This window comes from Bos indicus, chromosome 19, assembly GCF_029378745.1.
Source record: "Bos indicus isolate NIAB-ARS_2022 breed Sahiwal x Tharparkar chromosome 19, NIAB-ARS_B.indTharparkar_mat_pri_1.0, whole genome shotgun sequence".
In the NCBI taxonomy this organism is placed as follows: domain Eukaryota; kingdom Metazoa; phylum Chordata; class Mammalia; order Artiodactyla; family Bovidae; genus Bos; species Bos indicus.
This window is the reverse complement of record NC_091778.1, coordinates 18,686,637-18,712,188: the sequence shown is the minus strand read 5'-3', so window position 1 is coordinate 18,712,188 and position 25,552 is coordinate 18,686,637. Positions and strand designations below refer to the sequence as shown.

At 41.1% G+C, this 25,552-nt stretch overlaps 1 protein-coding gene and 1 non-coding gene across 2 annotated transcripts in view; both read right to left on the bottom strand.

Moving 5' to 3' along the window:
* MYO1D (myosin ID) overlaps nt 1–25,552 on the bottom strand; it is a 357,348-nt gene that overhangs the window by 244,233 nt on the left and 87,563 nt on the right. The window contains exons 2-6 of the mRNA XM_070772692.1: nt 9,953–10,161; nt 7,339–7,432; nt 4,332–4,497; nt 2,609–2,662; nt 1,050–1,145 (exon numbers count right to left, since the gene is read on the bottom strand). Of these exons, the coding sequence (XP_070628793.1) occupies nt 1,050–1,145; nt 2,609–2,662; nt 4,332–4,497; nt 7,339–7,432; nt 9,953–10,161 (619 nt within the window). The remainder of the gene's footprint in view (nt 1–1,049; nt 1,146–2,608; nt 2,663–4,331; nt 4,498–7,338; nt 7,433–9,952; nt 10,162–25,552) is intronic.
* On the bottom strand, nt 11,028–11,134 carry LOC139177795 (U6 spliceosomal RNA). The gene has a single exon (XR_011562264.1). It is a non-coding gene; the product is annotated as a U6 spliceosomal RNA (small nuclear RNA).

Sequence of the window (25,552 nt, the reverse complement as noted above, 5' to 3'; positions counted from 1 at the left end):
GACGATAAAAGTATAAAACTTGTGCAACTTAAATGTCAAACAATGGAAAACTGATTGCAAAACCCTAAATATCATTTATTTATATGTGTGATAATAAAAATATCACTAAAACCACTAATACAGGTATAATTAGCTTAAGATGAATCACAAAGAATTTGAAAAAAAGACATGCTTCCCACATCTTGGAGTCTTTCCTTTTAAAAAGTGTTTTATTTTCTCCCCAAACTACAAATGCAATGCATCTTTAATTATAGAAGAAATATTAAATATGGAAAAAGCAGAAGAACCCAAGTATGTATAACTTTATATACCCAGAGTAAACAAGTAAACCCTGGTCTATTTCCCTTCGGATCTTATTTCATGTATTTATACACCTTCCCCAATGAAACTATAATTACTCTTTTATAACCTACCATTGGCAAATCACTATATTATTAGGATTAGCTACAAATTGGCTAGCAGAAGTTAGATGTATAGCAGAACACGAATTAGAAACCAAAGGGCAAAAGGATCGGTGTTACGTGTGTGCAAGGGCTTTACATGCAAGGGAAGGGGGAAAAATGTGAAAGCTGAATAGAAATGCTCCAAGGATCACAAAACTATTTCATCAAAATCATGATTTGAAAAACGAATGAATGGCGATCTTTGATATTTTTCAACCACAGTGCTTTTCAGCTTTCTTTTGTTATAACAACTTGCCTTTGGCCAAATCATATCCTACTTCTTTTGCAGTGGATTTCCTACTTGTAACAATGTTTTTAGAGGGTCAAAATAAAAGGAATGGGATTAAAAATTAAAAACAAAAAAACCCACAAGATCACAAGAGAAAAACTTCTTTCCTGTCAGATGGTGATAAAATATAGTAATGGGTTATTAAGCAAAGTTGTTGCATCAATAATACATTGAATCTCTGTCCTAGAGAATTTTAAAAATAGAATAAAAGAGTCATTCATTTGCCTTAAGGTGGCAGGCTGAAACCGATAATTAATTAATGTCCCTTCTGATTCTTTGATTCTATATCTGAATCATCTCAAAAAGGAAACGCTTACCTTTAGCTGGGCTCCAACATGGATGTAGCTGTAGGATGACAAGGATTTCTGGAGGTGCAGAGAACGTAGCATCTGGTCCGAACCTCCTTGCAGCAGCTGAAAAACATCGAAATAAAAATAAGCTATCAATATACCCACTGAACCCAATATACCATGTATTCTAACTTACTGGCACTCAGTCCCTCAGTCACGTCCGACTCTTTGAGACCCCATGGACTGCAGCCCACCAGGCTCCTCTGTCCATGGAATTTTTTAGGCAAGAAGACTAGATTGGGTTGCCATTTTCTTACTCCAAACTTAATGGTAAACTAGCTGTTTTTCATCTTCTGGGTTAATTCACTCAGGTCCTCTGGCTTTGAAGATTTATTTTTTATCTCGAGGGGAAATGGCTTCAACATCATCAGAGATGGAGAATGTTATACACAGTCAGAAGGAAAATTACTTAAAAGTTCTTAGCCCTTTCCCAACATAGCTGGCATGAAAGGTTCTTGCTTGGACTGTAGCTGTTTGTGAACCGGGAGCCAGTGCTCTATGGCAGTCATGTGCTTATCAACCTTGTTATCTAGACAGTGTGCAGTTGTGTTTCGAATTCAGAAAAAGTCAATACTGCCTTCAATCTAAAAGGCATCAGCAGCTAGTCATATGTTGAATCATACTGGAAACAAACAGCTTTTCCTCCTCAAACTCCAATCCCAGGACAGGACAATTGGGTAGCCAGGACTGTAGTATTGGACAAAGACAAATTTTAACTTTCACTCAAGTGCAGAAAAAGTTACAGGTTCTTTTAAAAAAAAAAAAAAATTTAAGTTATTAATTTAGTTGCATCGGTCCTTAGTGGTGGCATGGGGGATCTAGTTCCCTGACCGGGGATTGAACCCGGGTCCCCTGCATTGGTGTCTTAGCCACTGGACCACCAGGCAAATCCCAGTCACGGGTTCTTGAAATAACAGAACTCCTATATTTGGCAGAAAACTAGTTTATTGAAAACATGGTGAATATCAACAAAAACACAGACACAATACACGTCGTCCTTCTCGATAGAACATGAATTTCAGAAGGCACTATGTTGAAATTCTGTATGTGAAACTGCACACTTTGGTTTACTGAAAAAAATGTAACTATCAGGTTTTTTAAATTGATTTTTTTTTTTAAACAAAAATAACCTGAATTTGTATTCCCATCTCTGGAGTGCTGCAAAATGGGTACAATAGCTCCAACTGAAAAATAAAACTAATTTACCATATTCAGAATGTATCGTTTCAAAAGCCTTTAGGGTCATTAAACTGTTATTACACTGCAAAGAGACAGAGGGAAGCTCAACCAAGGCAGTCGTCCGGTTGGTTAACTACCTGCTAACTTCTGAGAAGAGCCATGCTCCTCAAGTCCCTGAAGAGCCCCGTGGGGGAGGGTGTATGCATGTGTGCCCATGTGTGTGACGTGTCGCGGGCCGACGGAGGCGAGGGAGGCACAAGGCAGGGGAGGATCCCCAAAGTAAAAATCCATTTCATTTCGTGCACGCCTGAACAAATGGACGATTATCTGCGCGAGGGCTTACTAACCTGATAGAAAGAATGAAAGCTCCTTTCTCCTGGCTGTTGCACAATAACTCGAGACTAAGGGGGGAAAAAAGAAACGCATTAAAACCTGCGAATGTACTGCTAAAACAAAATGAGAGCCACTCTCCCAGAGAACCCTGTACCAGCACTGCCCTGAAAGGTCGTAAGGACCCCAAGGATGGGACCAACCCATGGAGCTTTCTGTGCAATCTTTCGATAATTCTTTCTTAAACTTTCCGAAAATGAAGCTATTTTGATGTTTTTTAAAACCTGGAGCCTAAAGATGGAATTTTCAGGGGGAGGGAATTGGCAGCGGGGAGAATAGGAAGGAATGTTTAGGGAGGAATACTCTCAGCATTCCCTTCCTGAGGATCTGCTGGTATTTCCAAAAGCACCACCTTACATCCTGGACTGAAGTCAGGCAGGCGAACAAGATCCGTCCACAGATTCCTCTGCTCGAGAGGGTTTCAAAAAGATTGCTCTTAAGAGAGGACTCAAAATGTAAGGGGATTCTTTTGCCTGAATATGTACATAAAGTGAAGGCATGAAACATTTTGGGAAAAAAAACAAACAGACTGATAATAACTGGCATTTCCTGTCCTTTTCCAACTGACTCTGATAAAACACTGTTTCCTGAACAGTCTGCCTTCAGCTTCACAAACAAAAATGAAGGTTAAGACTGCATTCTGCTGCCATAAAGGTTGCTATGGTATGACTGGGATGGAAAGCCCTTAACTGAGAAGGTAGGTCAGTTCATCTCTGAGTACAGTTCAAGGCAGCGACTTAACTTGGTCAAGCTCAACCTTAACTACTGTAACCAGGCAAATCTACTCCAGATTAGTTAGGACACAGCCTCTCTAGCAGTCCCAAGAGGAAAGTTTTGACTGGACTCTTCTACAAATTGGATCTTTCACTCATATGGCAGATAAAAACATACTCAAAGTTTTCACAGACCAAATGTAGTATGCCTCACAATTAGGCTATAAAACCACAAAGTACTATATTACTATATAAATATACATATATATATGTTACTATAAGGCAGTGAACAAATAGAAACTGGAAGAAAGGAGATTTCAAATTAATTAAAATACAAACATGGGAGGATGTGTAAAAAGAGTAGAAGCGATTAATCCTAGATGGGTTTTTGCTAACCCTCACCCCAAAGTTTGCACATGTTCAATCACCTCCCTTCACACACACACCTAAATCATTATCTACAAATGCTATAACTTTTCCCAACTTGACATTGTAATGCTAATAAGAGAACAATGAAGGAGAACATTAATGTCACAGAACAGTAACTGAGGGGCAGGAAGGGATGGAGAAGAGGATTAAAAGCTACTTTGGAGCAGTAAAAGAAATTCTACAATCACACATACAGAGAACAAACAGTGGTTGTCAGAGAGGATGGTGTTGGGGGAGGGATGGGTGAAATAGGTGGAGGGTATTGAGAAGTACAAACTACCAGTTACAAATGCGGAGGTGACATACACACAGGGAATATAGTCATTGACACTGTAATAAGTTTGCATGGTGATGGACGGTAATTGGTCTTAGTGAGGCGATTATTTTATAATATATAAAATCACTGAATCACTGCATTGTATACCTGAAACTAATATTGTACATGAACTATAACTCAATTTGAAAACGCAATTCTAGTGCTCCCCCTCAAAAATTCAGCATTTGCAAACATGACCCTCAGAAACCAAGCACATTTTACCTTCTCCAATAAGTAGTTATTGATGTGTCCACCAATCGGGTCTCCCTTGAAATCAAAGTTGATATCCATGTATTTTCCAAACCTGCTTGAGTTGTCATTGCGGTTGGTTTTGGCATTTCCAAAAGCTTCCAGGACACAGTTAGACTTAAGCAACATATTCTTCACTCTTTAACACAGATAAAGGAAAGTCACTGAGAGAAATTTCAAAGACTGGACGTTTTAAGAAACTAGATTTCATGAAAAGACATGCAAATATGTCTACAGAGAAGCTGACTGTAGCATTGTTTGGACCTTTAAACAACAGAAATGTCCATGAAGAAGGATGGATGAAGATAAATTTTTGTTTCCTAGTACAATATATACTTACCTAGAAAGAGGTCCAGAATATATTAATGAATGAGAAATTAAGTTGCAAAATAATATGTATTACAAAATAGTATGATCTTTGTGGTGTGTGTATGTGTGCACGCACATGTTTTACTGCTGCTGCTGCTGCTGCTAAGTCACCCCAGTCATGTCCGACTCTGTGCGACCCTATAGATGGCAGCCCACCAGGCTCTGCCATCCCTGGGATTCTCCAGGCAAGAACACTGGAGTGGGTTGCCATTTCCTTCTCCAGTGCATGAAAGTGAAAAGTGAAAGTGAAGTCGCTCAGTCGTGTCCAACCTTCAGCGGCCCCATGGACTGCAGCCTACCAGGCTCCTCCATCCATGGGATTTTCCAGGCAGGAGTACTGGAGTGGGGTGCCATTGCCTTCTCCGACATGTTTTACTAAATGCTTACAAATCTGGAAGGGACAACATACTTCACTATGGTTACCTAGGTTAATGGGGTAGGTAGGTGGAATTTCAGGGAACTTTCATGTTCTGCACAATGATGTAATTTTTAGTTTTTCTATTAAATGAGCATATTTTATTTACATAAATAAAAATATTAAAAAGAGATGTTCTGAAAAGAATGGGTGATACGGACAATGATTCCATTTTTTAAAGTATTTGCTTACAAAGCCTAGTGAAATTTATTGCACTGGTTAATATATCATCAATGTGGTCTTGATTAGTTTAGAAACTGCTCATCATTTTGTTTAGAGCTGTATGGAATCTTTCTTTGGTATCAGGTAGTTAAGTCTTTTACTTCCAGGTACAATTTTTAAATAAAGATAATTACAAAAGACGTTAAGTCAGTCTTTATTGATGAACACTAGTTCTCTATCCCAATGGATACATTTTAACTTCATTCTAGGTCTCGTCTTGGTTTCTATTTCACTGACATACTTGCTCTTATATGGGCATATTACTGAAATAACCTCCCATCACTACTTAAAAGTGACCCTACAACCTTAACTCCTCACGAATGAAAGTAGGCGTTTAAGTGGGGCAGGGGAAACTGCTTTGCTATGGTAAATAAAGACAAGTGTTTATAAACTACGGTCAGATATGCTCTTAAAAGGCCAGTAAATGTAAACATGCCTTACTTTACTGCACCAACTGGGCTTAGACATTAACTCTTAAAACAAACTAAAATTTAGTTCTCAGCCAGTTACTCTCCTGAGATTCTAAGGAAATTCTAAAAACTTACTTATATCCTTGTCCTTGTCATATTAGGTTGCAAAGTCAGAATCACAATTGGGGCTGTATCGCTACTAAGAAAGATACCTCTTTTGATGTGGCAATCGAGCCCAGTTAACAATGAGAGAAGAAAGCCCATGTAGGGTAGTCTAGTCCAAATTCTCTTCTTTTGTACCAATACAACTTCCTTTTTCTCTACCCATAAAACTGAAGGCTGAGACGTATAGACAGAGTGCAACTGTCCTGTAAATAAATACTGAGTTTCAAACTAGCAACTTTGGATTTTTTTTTTTTTTATGTGGACCATTTAAAAAATCTTTACTGTATTTGTTACAATACTGCTTCTGTTTTATATCTTGGTTTTGTGGCCAGGAGGCATGTAAGATCTTAGCTCCCCGACCAGGATCAAACCCACATTCCCTGCATTGGAAGGTGAAGTCTTAACCACTAGACTTCCAGGGGAGTCCCAAAGTAACAACTTTAGAAAGTTGCTCTTTTTCTCTTCAGAAAGTCCACACCACATAAGAAAGTCATGTTGCTTTAGAGCCAACTTTCTAAAAACAAAACAAAAAAAACCCCATCCCTTTACTCCTTAATATTTACTAAGTAAAGAGCATGTACCAGACACTCTACTGAATGCTGGGTCAGTGCACACCAGCTTCACCACTCATCTTGCGGTGAGCGGAGAACGATGTGGTATGAATCCTATTCGGAACTGCTAATACCAAGGTTCTGGTTGTCACAGAGTTGGGCAGCATGCATCTGCCTCCCAGAGCCCCCTTTCAGTCTAGGGAAAGTAGAGCACAGTGTAGAAAAGATGCTTGTAGAAAGAGCAAGAAACCTGTGCGTACTTGAACAATACAAACTCCCAGGAGACTATTACATGTAACACTGAAGGCGGCAGATGCAGACTGGAATTACCTTAGCAGTATCTTTCGATCAAAAAGAAATATGGAAATAGAAGGATATAAATGAAAGTACAGAGAGGACTTCCCTGGTGGTTCAGTCGTTAAGAACCTGCCTGCCAGTGCAGGGGGACACAGGTTCGATCCCTGGTCCGGGAGGATTCCACATGCCGTGGGGCAACCAGGTCCATATGCCACAACTACCAAGCCTGTGCCTCACAACGAGAGCAGCCACCGCAACGAGAAGCCTGCGCGCCACACCTGGAGAGGAGCCCCCTCTCGCCACAACCAGAGAAAACCTGTGCGCAGCAACAAAGTCCTAGTGCATCCCCGAATGAATACATAAAATGTAAAAGTAAAGATAACCCAAGTTATTAAAAAATAAAAGCACAGAGATCTGCAGGAAGAGAATCAAAGTAGTTTAACCATCAGTAAATGCCCAATGCATATCAGAGTGTAGGCCTAACCTAGTCCAGTCTGTATAGAAAATGAGGCTCCAGCGAGAATTTTCCCGCATGCTTAGACGGCCCTTACCTTTCGATCTCTGCTCTCTGACTGGGGTTGGTGATGGCTGCAATGTACTGCATGATGTACTTACTGGCTTCTGTTTTACCGGCTCCGCTTTCCCCTAGGGGGAGAATTTAAAAATTAAAAAAAAAAAAAATTGGAGTATCGTTGCTTTACAAGGTTCTGTTAATTTCTACTGTACAGCAAAGTGAATCAGCTACATGGACACATATATCGTCTCTTTTTTAGATTTCCTTCCCTTTTAGGTCACCACAGAGCACTGAGCAGAGTTGCCCTGGGCTGTACAGAAGATTCTCATTAGTTATCTATTTTATTCATAGTAGTATATATATGTCAATCCTGATCTTCCATCCATCACACCCCCTTTTTCCCCTTGGTATCCATACATTCGTAAAGTTTTTTGAAAAATATTTATTTTTATTTATTTGACTGTGCTGTCTCTTGGTCGCAGCATGTGGGATCTAGTCCTCTGACCAGGGACAGAACCTGAACCCCCTGCACTGGGAGCGTGGAGTCTTAGCCATTGGACCTCCCAGGGAAGTCACCATTTGTCAAGGTTTTATGTAATTCATTTGAAATCTTTTATGTTTCTGTTCTTTTTTTTGAGTTATTTCATTCTATCTTGATATGGGATTGGTTCTAATGGATCTGAACATGGTAAAAAGTTTAAAACTATTGTAGAAGCAAACTAACAGATGTAAAAAATATCAAGGGGTAAAATGTGGCACAGTAATCCCTTAAAGTCTTAGTACTTGGCGGTGACTCTGAAGTCCAGTGGAGGAGAAACAAGAGAAGTGGCAAACAGTGGCTACAGTGAAATTCATGTAACTGTTTTTGCTACAGCAGAGTTTTTTAAAAAATTTTTAATGGGGATGAAATTTTCTTTAATTACATCAATTTTAGTGAAAAACAAAAGCGCAAGCTCCAAACATATGGTGTCACAGAAAAAGCAGGACAAATCACATAAGGAGGGGAGAAGGGATAAGTTTATAATTATCTGCCCAGATTTTTAAATGTTTATCCCCTGTGACCCAAAATTCCACGTGCAGAAATTTATACTCTAGAAATACTAAAAATACAAATATAATCAAATGATAATCTTCAAAGGTTTTAAGGCTGTTTCTGCAGGCTATTCTATGTATTATCACTAAAATCTGCAAGTAATATGCCCATTATTAGAGCATTGGGTAAATAAATTATGGTTCAACTATTCAACGTCATCCTACACAAAAACAATATTTCTCAGAGACTATACTACTTCTATAGGTTTTCCAGTGAAAAGATATCCACTACACATTGTTAAATGGAGAAACAAGTTATGTAATAGCAGTGATAACATAATTCTATAATATATGTTTACAATTAAGATGCATGCGTGACTATACGTATTTGCACACACAGAGAAAATGTATAAAACGAGAAGTGCTTTTGGGACTTCCTGGAGATCCAGTGGTTAAAGACTCTACTCTTCCAATGCAAGGGGCATGGGTTTGATCCCCGGTCAGGGAACTAAGATCCCACATGCTGTGTAGTACTGAAGAAAAAAAAAAGGATAAACACTTTATTGTTCACAGGTGTTACACAGGTGTTATTGTTCACAGGGATTAGAAAGAGACTTCCTGCTTTCACTTTAAACATTTATAAAACTGCCTCCCTCCTGCCCCCTTTTTACAATCAGGCAATATTGCCTTCAAATCTTGTTTTAATAAAGGCTGTCCCAGAATATAACTCTGCCATCTATGGATGGGGTTGCACAGAGTCGAACATGACTGAAGTGACTTAGCAGCAGCAGCAGCACTAAAGCTGCCTCGCTTCTCTGACCCTCAATACTCTCATCTGTGAAGTAGAAACACAGCTGTCCTACGTTCCGATCAGAGAGCAGAGCTGACAACCAAAATGGAATACAGATCGCAAAAGGGTTTTTAAAGTATAAAAGCCACTCACGCGAATATGAGGTGTTATGAGCATCGAGAGGAAGTCCCACAGTTTGGGAAAGGCCACCCTGGGCCAGCGGGCAGGTATTTTCTTATTTCCAACTCACTCACACGATTCCTTGAAGTGCTCAGTTTTACACAGAGAGCTCGGCTCCTGTTCTTGGGCACCCAGGGTCTGGCACCTGTTTATCCTCCCGCAGGCTTTTCTAGCTCCAGCCCCCAACTCTGAGCCCATTTCCAGCCCCCATGCCTCTGTATGTCCCTTGACACCAGCTCCATCCTGTTCACCAGTCTGACTTGGAGTTCATTCTTTCTTTTTGATAGGACCTTAGGATGTCATCTTCCTGGTTTCATTCTCTGATTATCTAAAATAAACTTTGTTACATCTTTATCCAGTAGTTCTATGCATCTGAGATGAGAGGACGAATTTCCCACGTCAGCTCAGTCTACAAAATTGACCAGAAGTCCTTCCAAACGTAATATATAACGTGTAAATGAACTGAGACTAGTGGACGGTCAGAACGACAGAGATGATCTGGCATTTAATGTTGGTTACATTTCTTTCTCCTACAAAATTATTTAAGCTTTTAACTTCAAAGAATATCTAGTTAATCATTTGGACATTTGAGAACCCAAATAAATTAAATACGTGTTGACATTGGGAGCACAGGGATCTCCTTAAATACCTGATATCACAATGCAAGTGTCTTTCGATCGCCTCTTCATAGCCTTGTAAGCAGCGTCAGCAATGGCAAAAAGATGCGGGGGTCTCTCGTACAGCTCACGCCCCTTGTACTGCTCTATTGTGTCTCTCCCATAAATGTTCAGCGACTTGTAGGGATTCACAGAGACGACGACTTCTCCAATGAATGTGTAGATGCGTCCTTTTTCAAATCTGCACGCAAGTGGGAGAAAGGAAGACATGGCTGTGGTTATTGTCATTGTTTAGTCACTAAGTTGTGTTCGACTCTTTGCCACCCCGTGGACTGTAGCCTGCCAGGCTCCTCTGTCCATGGGATTTCCCAGGCAAGAACACTTGAGTGAGTTACCATTTCCTTCTTCAGGGAATCTTCCTTACCCGGGATCGAACCTGTGTCTCCTGCAGTGGCAGGCAGATTCTTTACCACTGAGCCACCAGGGAAGCCCAGGTATGGTTAAGCAGAAATGCTATTTCTTTCCTACAAGTCTCTTATTTCCAAGAAAATCCAAATATCCCAGGAGCAACTTGAGAACTGACACTTCACGATTCTGAGTTTACTTCTGGAGTTAGTGCTTGAGGCTGTGTCCCTGTGGCTGCTGCTGATAGAAAAGACCAGTAGGGGTTATCAGCCAAGAGAGAAGGAAGAATTTAATACCAGAGGCTGAGAAAACCACTACAATATATTTTAAAGTAATTAGCCTCCAATTAAATAAATTTATATATTAAAAAAATAATACCAGAGGCTGGAGATCTTCTAATTTCTAAAATACAAAGGAGTAAGGAGGAGAAAGAAATAAAAATGGCTGGGATAATAGAAGCGCTCTAGGAGGAGAAGATACAGAAGTTAAGCAGGTCTTGAAACCCATTTAGCCAGATTTTCAACTGTAAAGAAAATTGTCCAAATATATTTATTTCTTCTCCCTCTTGAAACCCCATAAAAATGTTAGTAAAGGAATAAAAACAGTAACATCCATACCAGAGAGAACAGTAGAGGAGACATTTCTGGCATAAATCAAATCCACATTTTTTTTTTAATTTTATTTTGTTTTTAAGCTTTACAAAAAAATATGGAACGCTTCGTGAATTTGCGTGTCATCCTTGCGCAGGGGCTATGCTAATCTTCTCTGTATGGTTCCAATTTTAGTATATGTGCTGTTGAAGCGAGCACTCAAATCCACTTTTTTAAAAAATGACTACCTAAAATTCCATGGTGCAGATATATATTTATTTATTCGATTACTCCACTTTCTTCCTGCTATCGTGAGCAATATTGCAGAAAATACTCTTGGCACATAATCTTACAAATCAGTGCTTTCATTTGTGTGAAACGGATCTCCAGGAATAGGATAGCTGATTGAAAGTATGTCTATTTTAAAAAGTATAACAGGATCCCACCACTCACACATATAAGAGGCTAAAAATCCACTCTCTATATGTATGTGACAGGTACCTAACTGTGCGTGCGTGGACTTCAGTCATGTCCAACTGTGTGTGACCCTATGGACTGTACCCAGCCAGGCTCCTCTGTCCATGGGATTCTCCAGGCAAGAATACTGGAGTGGGTTGCCATGCCCTCCTCCAGGGGATCGTCCCAACCCAGGGATCAAACCCACGTCTTTTATGTCTCCTGCATTGGCAGGCGAGTTCTTTACCACTAGCACCACCTGGGAAGCCCATATATAACTGTATATAAATACATTTTGTAAATGGTTACATGAGCATGGAAAAATATGGAAGGCTGCATCATGTTATGTCTTATGTATTTTAAAACACATATAGTAGGGTGATGAGGAGGAAGGCCATGTGGGCAGCTGGAAGAAAGCCAGAGGAACTAAGAAAAGAAAAAAGAGTAAAAACCCCCAGCACATATGATATGACTCCAACTGTGCAAAATCATGCATCTATATCCGCAAAGAAAAAAATTTAACATAAAATTTAGAAAACCCATATGTATTTACCACTGACACATTAATTCATACTTATAAACACATATAAGGCCAACACCTTATGGACATTTCTACATTGGTACGACATACTCCACCTGCCGAAAGGCTCATGCAGACAGAGCTCATGTCCAAGAGCTGGAAGAAGGGAGCGCCAGCATGGGAGGATGCTGGTCCACGGACAGTGGCTGGGTCTCTGAGCACTCCTGCTGTCGACTAAGTGCAGCAAGACAATAACTAAAGCCTAACTAGAGACCAGAGGGCAGGACCCTTAAACTCCCTTTGCACTGGAATGAAGGCTGTCGGCTATAATTAGGAGGGGAAACAAACATGCTGATAATGTCAGCAATAAATTAATTCCACGATTTTTATCAAGCAGTTGGTATATGCTTAAATGAGAGTTATTGGCCACTTTCAGGTTTTCTGTGCATTTTTCTCCTGTGGTTTTCCTATGCATTCTTCCCATTGTTGGACAGAAAGTTTCTGTGGTTGCTAAACGCACCAACCTTGAAGCCCTTGATACCTGGGTCCAAAGGTTCACATGCAAATTTAAGAGCCGAGAGACTGTGAAAGCTGCTTAACCTCCGCAGGTTTCAGCTCCTTCACCTATAAAATGGTGATAATTATATCCTTCCCTCCCTCCAGCATTGAGTAAGTACTTAAAAAAACGGCAATTAATCTTATGCATCCAATTATGTTCTGCATGAAGGAGATTTTTAATAAATGCTTTTATTTTATTAACATTGCTACTAGAAGCACAGCCATCCCTCCACACAAGGAATTAATGCAGTGATCATAATCTGATCCCCTGCCTCAGCTGTCAATCAACATAAGTCACAAGGAACATGTCCACATAACTCATACTGAAAGACCCACAAAAGCAAGGAGCAGCTAAGATTCACCGCTCAAGCCTTTCTGGTTTAACCTGTACGTTTGAAGGACACACTCACCAGCTTTCTTCAAAGATAAGAACTTTCTTCAAAGATAAGGACAAAATTCTTTAGTTTAAAAAACACTGTCCAAACAGAAAAAACAGAGAGGAGGAGGAGGATGTTAGAAAAAAAAATATTACCTCATGAGTCTGGAACTCTGTGACTAAGAGACAGCAAATACCATATGAGATTAGACTGTTGTTCTAAGATTCCAGGTCTGTCCAACCCTGCCCTTCCTCTGAAATTCCATTTTATTTCAAATAGAATGTCTTGTTTATTAAAACTTGAGAGCATCTTTGTAAAACACAATTATAAAACTTCCAATGAAGTTGAAGACAGTGGCAAAGGCTGAACAAGATATAATACGAAATCCAACGCTTCAGGAAGAGTTTGGTGATGAACGATGAAACTTTCAATTTGGCCAGGTATTAAAACGACCACTAGATGGTGCCAACACACACCTTAACACCAACCCAAGAGTTCCACTTGTTTTGGAGAGCCGCAGGGTACGAAGTCTGCCAGCACTTAGGTAATCCTCACCTCTCTGGTTGTCTCCAGGAGGAAAGGCAGGAATCATCCTCGATGACAAATGCCTGACACCATCTCTTTCGAGAGACCAAGGAAGGCATTTCTACAATCTCTGTGTGCAAACCTTTGATGATAAACTTTTATCATTATTCTATCTGAAATATTTCACATTTCAGAAATTCTATAATTCATTATTCAAATATCAACTTTGTGCCAGGCGCTGGGCCTGACTCTGGGGATTAAAAAAGGAATAAAGAACAGGGAGTGAGTGAGTGAGTGAAAGTCGCTCAGTCGTGTCTGACTCTTTGTGACCCCGTGGGTATAGTCCATGGAACTCTCTAGGCCAGAATACTGGAGTGGGTAGCCTTTCCCTTCTCCAAGGGATCTTCCCAACTCAGGGATCGAACCCAGGTCTCCCGCATTGCAGGCAGATTCTTCACCAGCTGAGCCACCAGGGAAGCCCGAAGAACAGGGAAGTATCGCAAATAAATAATAATGATAGAGTGTGATAGTAAGATACTAAAAACATGTACCATGGTGGCAAAGATGATCACAACAAACGCCTTTTGATATGGAACTCTGAAGGGCAATATACAAACCACAGCAGGGCACACGTGTGTTCTGGCCTCCATGATTCTCTCCGTTTGACTCTCCCAACTCCCGGCAACACTTCCACCCACCCGCCCAGCCCATGTCACTCTTGCCCTCACATTAATGAGCTACTTACAGTTCCCAGGGTCACCAGGCCTGCGTGGTTTGTCCATGGGGTCCATTCTGCCTAAATACCTTTCTCCACCTGTCTCTTTCCATCATATGCTTGGTAGATTCCTACTCCTTCAAAAGTCCAAGCATCAGCTCCTTTGGGAAGCCATTCATGGTACCCTATCTCTGACTCTACGACTATATGGTCTTTGTTCTGTTCAGAGTTTTTTCCCTCTTTGAAACTTCCCAAATAGTGAAAACAGCTTAATAGCAACTGATTTTTAAAACAATTTTTTAAAGGAATTTATTTAAAATATTTATTGAATGGGCCAGATATTTTCACTGCCTTCTGAATGAAACAGAGAGGTACTAAGCTTTTGAATTAATGAATAGCAATGGAGACAATACGAAGGTTATGTCTTGTACATGAATTCTGAAACATTTTTAAAAATACAGACGTCTTTAAACTTTTTTTTTTTTAAGAAAAACATGGCCCTGTTAATTTGCATGTGCTTGTACAAAAGATCACCTACAACAAGAAGTCAAGATGTACGTAGCTCGCTCAGATCGGACACAGACAGACTGTGGGTACACCATCACTGGGGTGGGGAACCCACGCAGAACGACACTAAAGATAATGACGTGCTCACTGTGAACACGAACCCAAGCAAGAAGACAGAACCATGTGGCAAGATTAGCAGTATGGGAAGGAGGCTGGCCTAACCAGAGCAAACAATCAGGCAATGTTAGAGAACAACTGAGAAAGCAGGAGGGAGTCAGATTTGATACGATATGATGGGCTTTTCTTTTTTAAAAATTGAGGTATAATTGACATACAACATTATATTTGTTTCAGGTGTACAACATAAGGGTTCAATATTTGTATATACTATGAAACAGTCACCACAGTAAGTCTAGTTAAAATCTGTCCCTATCCATCACTACTTTCGTGCGATGAGAATTTTTAAGATCTACTCTCTTGCTGCTGCTGCTGCTGCTGCTGCTGCTGCTGCTAAGTCGCTTCAGTCGTATCCGACTCTGTGCGACCCCACAGACGGCAGCCCACCAGGCCCCGCCATCCCTGGGATTCTCCAGGCAAGAATACTGGAGTGGGTTGCCATTTCCTCCTCCAAGGCATGAAAGTGAAAAGTGAAAGAGAAGTCGCTTAGTCATTTCCGACTCTTAGCGACCCCATGGACTGCAGCCTACCAGGCTCCTCCATCCATGGGATTTTCCAGGCAAGAGTTCTGGAGTGGGTTGCCATCTACTCTTTTAGCCACTTTCAAATATGCAACACAGTATTATTAGCAATGCTGTATTATGTAGTATTATCACCATGCTGTCCATTATATCCCCATCACTTATGTATCTTATGACTCGAAGCTTGTACCTTTTGACTCCCTTCACCCATTTCCTATCCCCCACCCCAACCCCCATCTCTGGCAATCACCAATCTGCTTTCTCTATCTATGAACTTGGGTTTTGTGTTTTTGTTTTCCTTTTTTTTTTTTTTAAGATTCCACATATAAATGGGATAGTATGGTATTTGTTTTTTGTCTTTGACTTATTTCATTTAGCATAATGCCCTCATTTTACAAACGGCAAGAATTCCTTCTTGAGTCTTCCATTGTACCACACCTTCATCCATTCATCCATTGATGGACATTCAGGCTATTTTCTGACACAAAGGCTTTGAAACCTAGGTTGAGGAAATCTAAATTGAATGTGACTGAAAACAAGGAAAAAAGTGAAGACTCTTCTAGCTAAAGAGATCAATAAGGCAGGGTCTCAACGGAAGGAACAATAGTAGAAATGAAGGAAAGATAAATTGTTTTAAAGGGATAGTGGGCAGAATTTGAACATACATTGAGTATGAGAGACATAAATATATTTAACCTTTGAGATGGGTGGAAGAGAAACAGGAATTTATTTTGGATGATGAGATTCCAAAATGCACTCCCATGGACTTAAAAGCTCTCCCACTAACAGAATTCAGGGTTACCCTTGATTGACTTCTTAAACTATTAATTATCATCAGGAGGAAAATTCTCTGCACACTTAATAAAACAGGCACTTAGCCTACTGTGCACTTAATAAAATTTTTACTCATGAATAAATACTATTTATTTCATGAGAACATACGTTTTCAAATAGGTGATACTTAACCACATCAACTGGCCTGCTTTCTTTCCCTTTTCAATGTGAAGGAAATCTTAAGTTGCTATAAATAATGTTCATACTTCTCAGGATGGGAGTTTGCCTACACCTATACCTGCCATTTTTTTGTCTTCTATTACCTCCTCAACCACTTTCAATTTGGGTTCCTCTCTAGCACCTCAGTAAACCTGGATCAACTTCCCAAAGTTAAGTGAAAGTGAAGTCGCTTAGTCATGTCCGACTCTAGGCGACCCCATGAACTGTATAGCCTACCAGGCTCCTCTGTCCATGGGATTTTCCAGGCAAGAGTGCTGGAGTCAGTTGCCATTTCCTTTTCCAGGGATCTTCCCAAACCAAGGATCAAACCCAGGTCTCCTGCATTGCAGGCAGATGCTTTACCGCCTGGGCCACCAGGGAAGCCCTCCCAAAGTTAAGTCCCCAATGAAACTGCTAAATCCATTGGCTGATTGTCATCATACTGGCTTCTCAGGAGCATCTGACATTGACTCCTATTTCCTCCCTACATTCCTTCCTGGCTTCTGTGCATTCCTGGGGTTTCATCCTCAATCTCTTTGCTGGCTCCTCTTTCCTCACGATCTCTAAACACTTAAGTTCTCTAGGGCTGAATCCAGTATCTACTCCAAACACCACCTAAAGCAGGTGTCCCCCACCTCCAGGATCTAATGCCTGGTGATCTGAGATGGAGCTGATGTAATAATAATAGAAATAAAGCATACAATAGATGTAATGGGCTTGAATCATCCTGAAAGCATAGCCCAACTCCGGTCCGTGGAAAAACTGTCTTCCACAAAACTGGTTCCTGGTGCCAAAAAGGTCGGGAACTGCTGACCTAAGGCACGCCCATTTAAGGAGGCTGGAGTAACGATATCTTAGCTCTACTCTACCCTCTGAAAAATCAACAAGAAGACAAAACCAGAAAAGAAAACTTTATCTAGGAGAAAACAGAAAACTAGCCACAACTCAGAAATACAATCCATGAAGAGAGGGTGAGAAGCACTGCAAAATGATCCTCATGGAGAGGGGCTGCTAAGAGTGAGTATGCGCTTCTGCAAAGTCCAGGCATGGGAGCAAGTCCTCCAGAAACAGCTGTAGCTCTCGAATGGCCAAACCAACTTTTTTTTTTTTTTTTTGGGCTGCACCACATAGCATGCAGGACCTTAGTTATCTGATCAGGGATCAAACCCACACCCCCTGCATCGGAAGCACAGAGTCTTAACCACTAGACCATCAGGGAAGTCCCCAAACCAACCATCTTTTGATAAGCATGGCAGGGTCTGGGGACCTGACCCTTGTTTTGCAAGTGGCTGCAAAACAAGAGGTCCCATTTGACACTTCTGAAGAGCTGCAAGGTGGAGATAAATAAAGACAGGAGTGGAAATTATGTTTTTGCAGAAAAAAAAGGAGGTTGCCAGAATGGTGAGGAGAAAATGAAAAAGTAGGTACAATTGTTCTGCAGCAGGTGATCTCTGTAAATGCAGAGCGGCCATGCTAACTCATCTCCCAGAAGTCTCACACGTATGTATGGGACCTGCTTGCTAGACGGGCAAACTGCCTGCCATATCCGGGCAGAGTGTTAGTGAGAAAAGGTCTGGAAGTAATGGATCCCAAACTTGGAGATCTACAGATCCTTCTGCACACTAACTTTCAGCAACTAACCAACCCAGAATGGAACATACCTATTCAAAGTTGGCAATAATCTGAAAGTGAAAGTGAAGTCACTCAGTCGTGTCCGACTCTTTGCGACTCTTTGCGACCCCATAGGCTGTAGCCTACCAGGCTCTTCTGTCCATGGGATTTTCCAGGCAATAGTACTGGAGTGGATTGCCATTTCCTTCTCCAGGGGATCTTCCCAACCCAGGGCTCGAATCCAGGTCTCCCGCATTGTAGACTTTACTGTCTGAGCCACCAGGGAAGTCCCAAATAATCTGAAGTGAACCAGAAAAGAATGTATGTATGTGCATAACTGAGTCACTTCACTGTACAGCAGAAATTGGTACAACAGTATAAGTCAACCATACTTAAATAAAAAATAGATGAATAAAAAAGAAAAAAGTGAATCAGAATGGCACCCTTGTTCAGATGTTAAAAGGAAAAGAACTGTACAGACAAAAAGCAGATCAAGAATACCCGAGGAAAGTAAGGATTCACCACAAAGGAGAAAAACTATGAAAAAAATATTCGTGCATGAAAGCAAAGAGTGTAAAGAATATATAGCCCTATCAACCAGGAGATCAAAGAGAACATCATTTTTTAAAAGAGCTTTCATATTTAAAAATCATTTTTAAAGGAGATATACCAAAAGAGCTCAAGAAAAGAAAAACCCACATAAAGGAAGGTCATATTAAAAGATATAAAAAGAGGAATGGGCACTGCTGCAAAAAGCCAGGGACAAGAAGAAGAGGTGGAGACATGTAAGCAAAAGGAAATGGAAAAACAAAATTAAAGCAGAAAGAAGGAAACGAGAGAGGCAGGAGGTACTGGAGGTGACATAATGAGGGTTCCTGAAGGGTTCTGTACATGATAATGGGGACATTTCAAAACAGCAATAATACCGATAATGAATGTCCACAGTGTTAGAAATGAGCTAGCCACCTAGGGGGGAAAAAACACAACAGATTACTAATGAGATGGCTTGAATTGTGTTCCCCCAGGAAGGTATGTTGAAGTCCTTAGCCCTGGTAGCTGGGAGGGTGACCTTATTTGGAAATGGGGCTTTTGCAGATGTGATCAAGATGAGGTCACTGGATGGGCCTTAAGCCAGTGTGACTGCTGTCCTTCCAAGTAGAGGAAAATGCCTGTGAAGACAGATGGACAGGGAGGATGCCCCGTGATGACAGAGGCAGAAGCAGCTACAAGCCAAGGAAGGCCACGGTCTGAGGGTCATCACTGGAAGCTAGGAGGAGGTGGGGAAGGACTTCTCCTCTTCAGGTTTCAGAGAGAGCATGGCCGGCTGATACCTTCATTTTGGACTTCCAGCCTTCAGAACTGTGAGACAGTCAATGCCCACTGCTTTAAGACACTTTGCTTGTTGTAATGTGTTACAGCAACTCTAGGAAACTGGTGCAACTAGTTATACCAAAATAAGTTCCGTGAAAACATGTTTCAATTTCACTTTTCACTTAATGAAATGCAAATCAGTGGTACCATTTTTCACCTATAGATCAGGGGTTTTATAGTGAACAAGGTTAGCAAGAATACGGAGTCACAGGGGAAGTGGGGGTGGGATGAATTAGGAGATTGGGATTGACACATACATACTACTATTAAATAGATAGCAAGAATCAATCGCATAGCACAGGGAGCTCTACTCTGTGCTCTGCAGTGACCTACATGGGAAGGAAATCCAAAACACAGGGGACATATATGCATAGCTGATTCACTCTGCTGTACAGCAGAAATAAACACAACATTGTAAAGCAACTATACTCCAATAAAATTTTTTTTAAAAGAACATGGAGTCTTAGATAACCTTCCCATCACAGGTATCCTCTTAACTGGTCTGCCCCATTTCAATCTCTATACAGCAGGAGGCATGATCTGAAAACATAAATCTAACTATTTATTCCTATCCTGGTGGCTACTACTTCCCTGGTGGCTCAGACGGTAAAGTGTCTGCCTACAATGCAGGAGACCCGGGTTCAATCCCTGGGTCGGGAAGATCTCCTAGAGAAGGAAATGGCAAACCACTCCAGTATTCTTGCCTAGAAAATCCTATGGATGGAGGAGCCTGGTAGGCTACAGTTCATGGGGCTGCAAAGAGTCAGACACGACTGAGCAATTTCACTTTCACTTTTCATCCCTATCCTTAAATCTTTTCACTGGAAAATCTCAATGTCAGGTCAATCTGATATTGAGCTATTGGCTCATCTCATGCCAACTAGGTATCCCTGGTCACTGTGGACTCTGGCTGAGAAGACTAGTTCTTTTCCCATCTAAACAGCTCACCCCCATCATCCCCCACTTGTTTGTTTCCTTTATAATAATTTGCCACAAGCAGGTTCTTGTTTACTTGCTTATTGTCTGTCTCCAGGGGAATACAGGCCATATCTACCTTGATCATTGCTGTATCTTCAGCATGCAACATGGTCCTGGAATTTATATGGGGGTGGTTAAATAGTTGATGAGTGAAAAAAATAAAGGAATGAATGCATGAGTTCCCTTATCCCACGTCTACCTGCTCAGAAAGACTGAGGTCAGGAGGAGAAGGGGGCGACAGAGGATGAGATAATTGAATGACATCAACTCAATGGACATGAGGTTGAACAAGCTCCGGGAGTTGGTGAAGGACAGGGAGGCCTGGCATGCTACAGTCCATGGAGTTGCAGAGTCAGACATGACTGAGCGACTGAACAACAACACTCTCTCAGAAAATGGTTTTGCATTCTACTTACAAGAAAATGCAGGCTATCAGGTATGCAAAACTTTAAATCACCTGCCATCATTACCATTTTTCCCATTTATATACTTAGTTTCACTGAGTAAACTTCTCTTATTTCCTTGTGACTTTCAAAAATTGGGGGTAGGGTGGGGAGGAAGTATTAAATAAAGCAAGATGTCACTCTGGCTAAAAATAGGTCATATCCTCAGGATTCAACATAAAAAAGTCTTTCATGTAGGAAACTTCAAAAAATTTAGATACAAAGGTCGGGAAGATCCCCCGGAGAAGGGAATGGCAACCCACTCCAGTATTCTTGCCTGGAGAATCCCATGGACAGAGGAGCCCGGAGGGCTACAGTCCACGGGGTTGCAAAGAGTTGGACACGACTGAGCGACTAACACTACTACTACTAGCAATTTTTATTCCAGGAAAATATAATTGAATGGCACCTACTCCAATCAAGACAGGTTTTTCACTGGCAGAGAAGTTACAAAATATGTGGGGTTGACTTAGAATTGGAGAATTCAGTACAAACTTATGGCTTATGGGGGATAAACGGAGGATGATGTATAAACACACACATTTCCTAGTTCCATCTGCTGAGAGAGCTTAGAAGCAATGACACCCAGATGTTGGCTTGTAAATGTTATCCTTCTTAACTAAAAGGACCCAGGGTTCCTTGGAGAAAAACTGACTCCAGAGCTTGTACAGGAAAACAGAAGATGAGCCGGAATACCATGTTGTGACAGAAAGCAGGGACAGAAAATAGTACTCAAGGAAGGAGAGGGAAAAGTTAAAAGGACGGGGGAGCCATCAGGTGAATGAATGGTTCCCTGATTAAATCTGGGACCATGTGAACATTGAGATAAATAATGCCAGGAACATTATAATCCTTTGAATACAGTAAGCATCTATGCATCCACATTAATATAAAAAAGGAATAAATAAGAGAAGGAAAATCCTTTTAGAGTGGAAACCCACTTAAGAAATATAGAAGGAATGATGTGAGTTAGACAACGATTTGTGTATGCTGAGACGAGGAGTTAAAAATATGACAAGGAAGAAGGTATTTACATGGACTCAAAGGATCTCCCCGCAAATCACTTCTTAATTACAAAAGAGAAAGACAATAATTTTACAGTGGAGAAACCTTACAACCACTTAAACCAACTAAGTAAAATTAGTATCACCCAATATTTGTTTCACCCAATGAAACAAACTATTAATAACATATGTGCCTGAGCTAATCAGTTTGATGTGTCAAGTTGACTGGGCCATCGAGTGCCCAGATATTTGGTCAAACATTACTCTGGGTGTTGCCTTTTTGGTTAATTATACTACAATCAGTAGACTGAGTCAAGCAGAGTGCCCTCCCCAGTGTGTGAGCCATCAAAGGCCTGACTAGAATTAAATGGGTAAGAAGGCATCCTTTCTGCTTGGCTGTCTTTGAGCTGAGACATAGGTTTCCTGCCTTTGTACACAGACTCAGACTAGAATTTATACCATTGGGTCTTTTGCTTGCCAACTGCAGGTGTTGGACTTCTCAGTGTCCATAACTGCAAAAGCCAAAAGTTTCTGCACACACACACACTCACTCACTCTCATTTTGTTGATTCTGTTTCTCTGGGTAACCCAAACTAGTGACAGACTTTGGTACCAAGAGAGGTATCAAAGGGACAGAATTTGAGGATGAATATTCTGAACCGACTTGGGGGGTTCTGGAATTGGGGCTATCTGAAATGATTAGATTTAAACCCACTATGAGTCTATTCTGGTAGTAAAGAGAGCACCAACAGCCTAGGGTGTGTGATCTGACCCCTGAGATACATCAACATCTCCATCGGATGCTCCCAATCAACCTTTGTAGGAAGCAAGGAGCGGGGTGATAAGCCATGATACTCTCAAATTCTTGGAAAAGTAACAGGAATAGGAAGTCAGCCAGGAGGTGCTAACATCCCTGGACAAAGCAGTGAATGAAAAGGATGATATTGTACCATGAAATGATGGGAAAGCTTCTGTGTGTGCCCTGGAGGAGAGCTGTGTCTCCCATAGCCATGGGGCTAAGGACCCAGAGAAATGCAGAGCCTCCTCGTAGGAGGCAGTGAGGACTCAACCATCACTTCTGTGGCATCTGCCAGAAACACATGACCTGAACCTAATCAGAAGGAAACGGAAAACAACCCTAAATTGAAGGATAGTCTACAAAAGAAGTGGAAAACCTCACAGTCAAGAAAATAGACAAAGGCTGAATAACACTCAAGATGAGAAGAGATTACAACAACTACAGACGCAAGGCACACTCCTAGGAGGCTCCTTGTGGCATTCTTGCAACTTGTCTGTAAACCTGAAATTATATCAAAATTAAAAGTTGCGAATAAAAATCCAACTGTTAAACTTCCTTATATAGCAGGTTTAAGTTTTAGTAATTTATTACTTTTGAATAGGCAATATAGACTCTCAGTAAAAGAATCAAAAGATACCAATGACTAGGTAGTGAAAGTATTTCTCTCATCAGAAGTAATCACTGGAACTAGTTTCCTGTGAATTCTTCCGGGAATAGTTTATGCACACAAACACACATGCATTCACATAGTATTTTTTAACAAAGATGACTTTTTTCTAATTAAAGAGATATGTATCTTGGCTATGGTTTCATGTAAGTAAAAAGAGAAAGGCCTCATTTTTGATGTCTTTAGAGTACTTCATTTCATGGGTGAATATACAATGAAATATTTAATCGGTTATTACCAATCACTTGTTACTATGAACAATGCAACTATAAAAACAGCTTATACTTCTTCGTGCATATGTGTATATATACTTGTAAAAGACATTCCTAGAATTGAAACTGCTAACTGAGAGGACTGTCTGCAATTTAAACTTCTGAATGATCGCCAAATTATTCTCCAAAGAGGTTGTAGCAATTTACACGTTCATTTACAATCTATGAGAGTTTCTGTTTTCCTGGGTGTGGGTTTTTCTCAACCAATGATGCTGGCCCGTTTCGAAAGGACAGCCTATACTGCAGTTTTATTTTTAAAGTACACAAAACTTTGACCCCTTTCTTTACTGGTGCACCAAACTTATGCAACACTCATTAGCTTACTGCCAACTGTCATAAGGCTCAGTTCACCTTCCCCAGTTCTTGGAGAGGAATCTCTCCCAAGGCTGAAGGCATCTTATCTCTGTTTCTGGCAAAATCATGGTCTCCATGCGAGGCAGTCAATTTGCTTTATCCCCTTTGTTAGACAGTATCTTCCTGAGACAGGCAGGGACTATGCTGGAAAGATTACGAGATGGAGAGTCACACAGCCCTGGAACCCTGGGTTTGAATCCTGCTCAGCTACTTGCTGTCTGTGTGCAGTCATGCACATGTGAGTAATTAATAAGTGCCACGTACCAGGCACTATGCCAGGAGTCTGAGTTTCAAAGAAGAATAAGGCATGGCACTGTTGCAGTAGAAGGTTTACAAAGACAATGTCATGTAGTAGAAATAAGGAAAGAGGGTTTAAAAATTACAGATTCTTTTTTTTATCATTCCCTTCTTGCTCCCATTTTCCCTCCCTCCTCTTTCTCTCTCTCACACACACATGCTGTTTCAGAAAAAATCTAAGGCAATAATAACAAGAAAGAAAGGATGCTATGGAAGCTTAGAGAAAAGATACCTAACCCAGCTCTAGGAGTGGGAAGGCTCAAAGAAGGTATCCTTAAAATTAAGTTACTTGACAAGTTATTCATGTGACTTGACACGACTGAGCGACTGATCTGATCTGATCTGATACAACTTCATATAGGTAGTTGTAAGCACCATTTGGGTTTACAGCGCCTTAAGAGTTTCTGAAATAGGATGCTCTATTTTGACTTTTTATTAATACGCTGCAGCCTTGGCAGAGAAGGCTCGAGTAGTTTCACCGCATCCCGCCAGTGACTGCAGTGCACGAGGCTCCCTGAACCCTCAGAGCAGACAAAAGGGCATGGTAAGAACGTGCTCTCTGCAGATGTAGAGAATGGACGGTGGACACATGGGGTGGGGGGTGGATGATGGGGTGAATCGGGAGATTGACATACGAGCTCTGCCATGTGTAAGACACAGCTAATGGGATCCGGCTGTACAGTGCAGGGAGCTCAGCTCGGCACTCTGTGATGACCTACATGGGTGGGGTCGGGGTGGCAGGGAGGTTTGAGAGAGAGAGGAGCTACGTATACCTATGTCTGATTCATGTTTGATGTATGGCAGAAACCAACACAATACTGTAAAGCAATCAGCCTCCAATTAAGAGGGAGGGGATATATGGGGCTTCCCTGGTGGCTCAGAGGTAAAGAATCTGCCTGCCAATGCAGGAGGCGTGGGTTCAATCCCTGAGTCCAGAAGATCCCCTGGAGAAGGAAATGGCAACTCATACCAGTTTTCTTGCCTGGGAAATCCCATAGACAGAGGAGCCTGGCAGGTATAGTCCATGGGGTCACAAAAGAGTAGGACAGGACGTCATGACCAAACAACAATATTGGATTCACTTCATTGTACAGCAGAAATTAACACATTATAAAGCAACTATACCCCAATTAAAAAAAAGAAGAAAGAAAATGTGCTCTGGAACCAGATGGCAATTTAGCACCAAGTATCAGACACGACTGGGCGACTTCACTTTCACTTTTCACTTTCATGCATTGGAGAAGGAAATGGCAACCCACTCCAGTGTTCTTGCCTGGAGAATCCCAGGGACGGGGGAGCCTCATGGGCTGCCATCTATGGGGTCGCACAGAGTCAGACATGACTGAATCGACTTAGCAGCAGCAGCAGCTCTACAATTATGTGCAAGTGACCTTCTCTCTCTGCTAGAGAGGTACTTTCTTCATCGGAAAGGCGGGACGATGCTAGTATCTACCTCACAGGACTGTGATAAGAAATGCGACCCCGAGACACA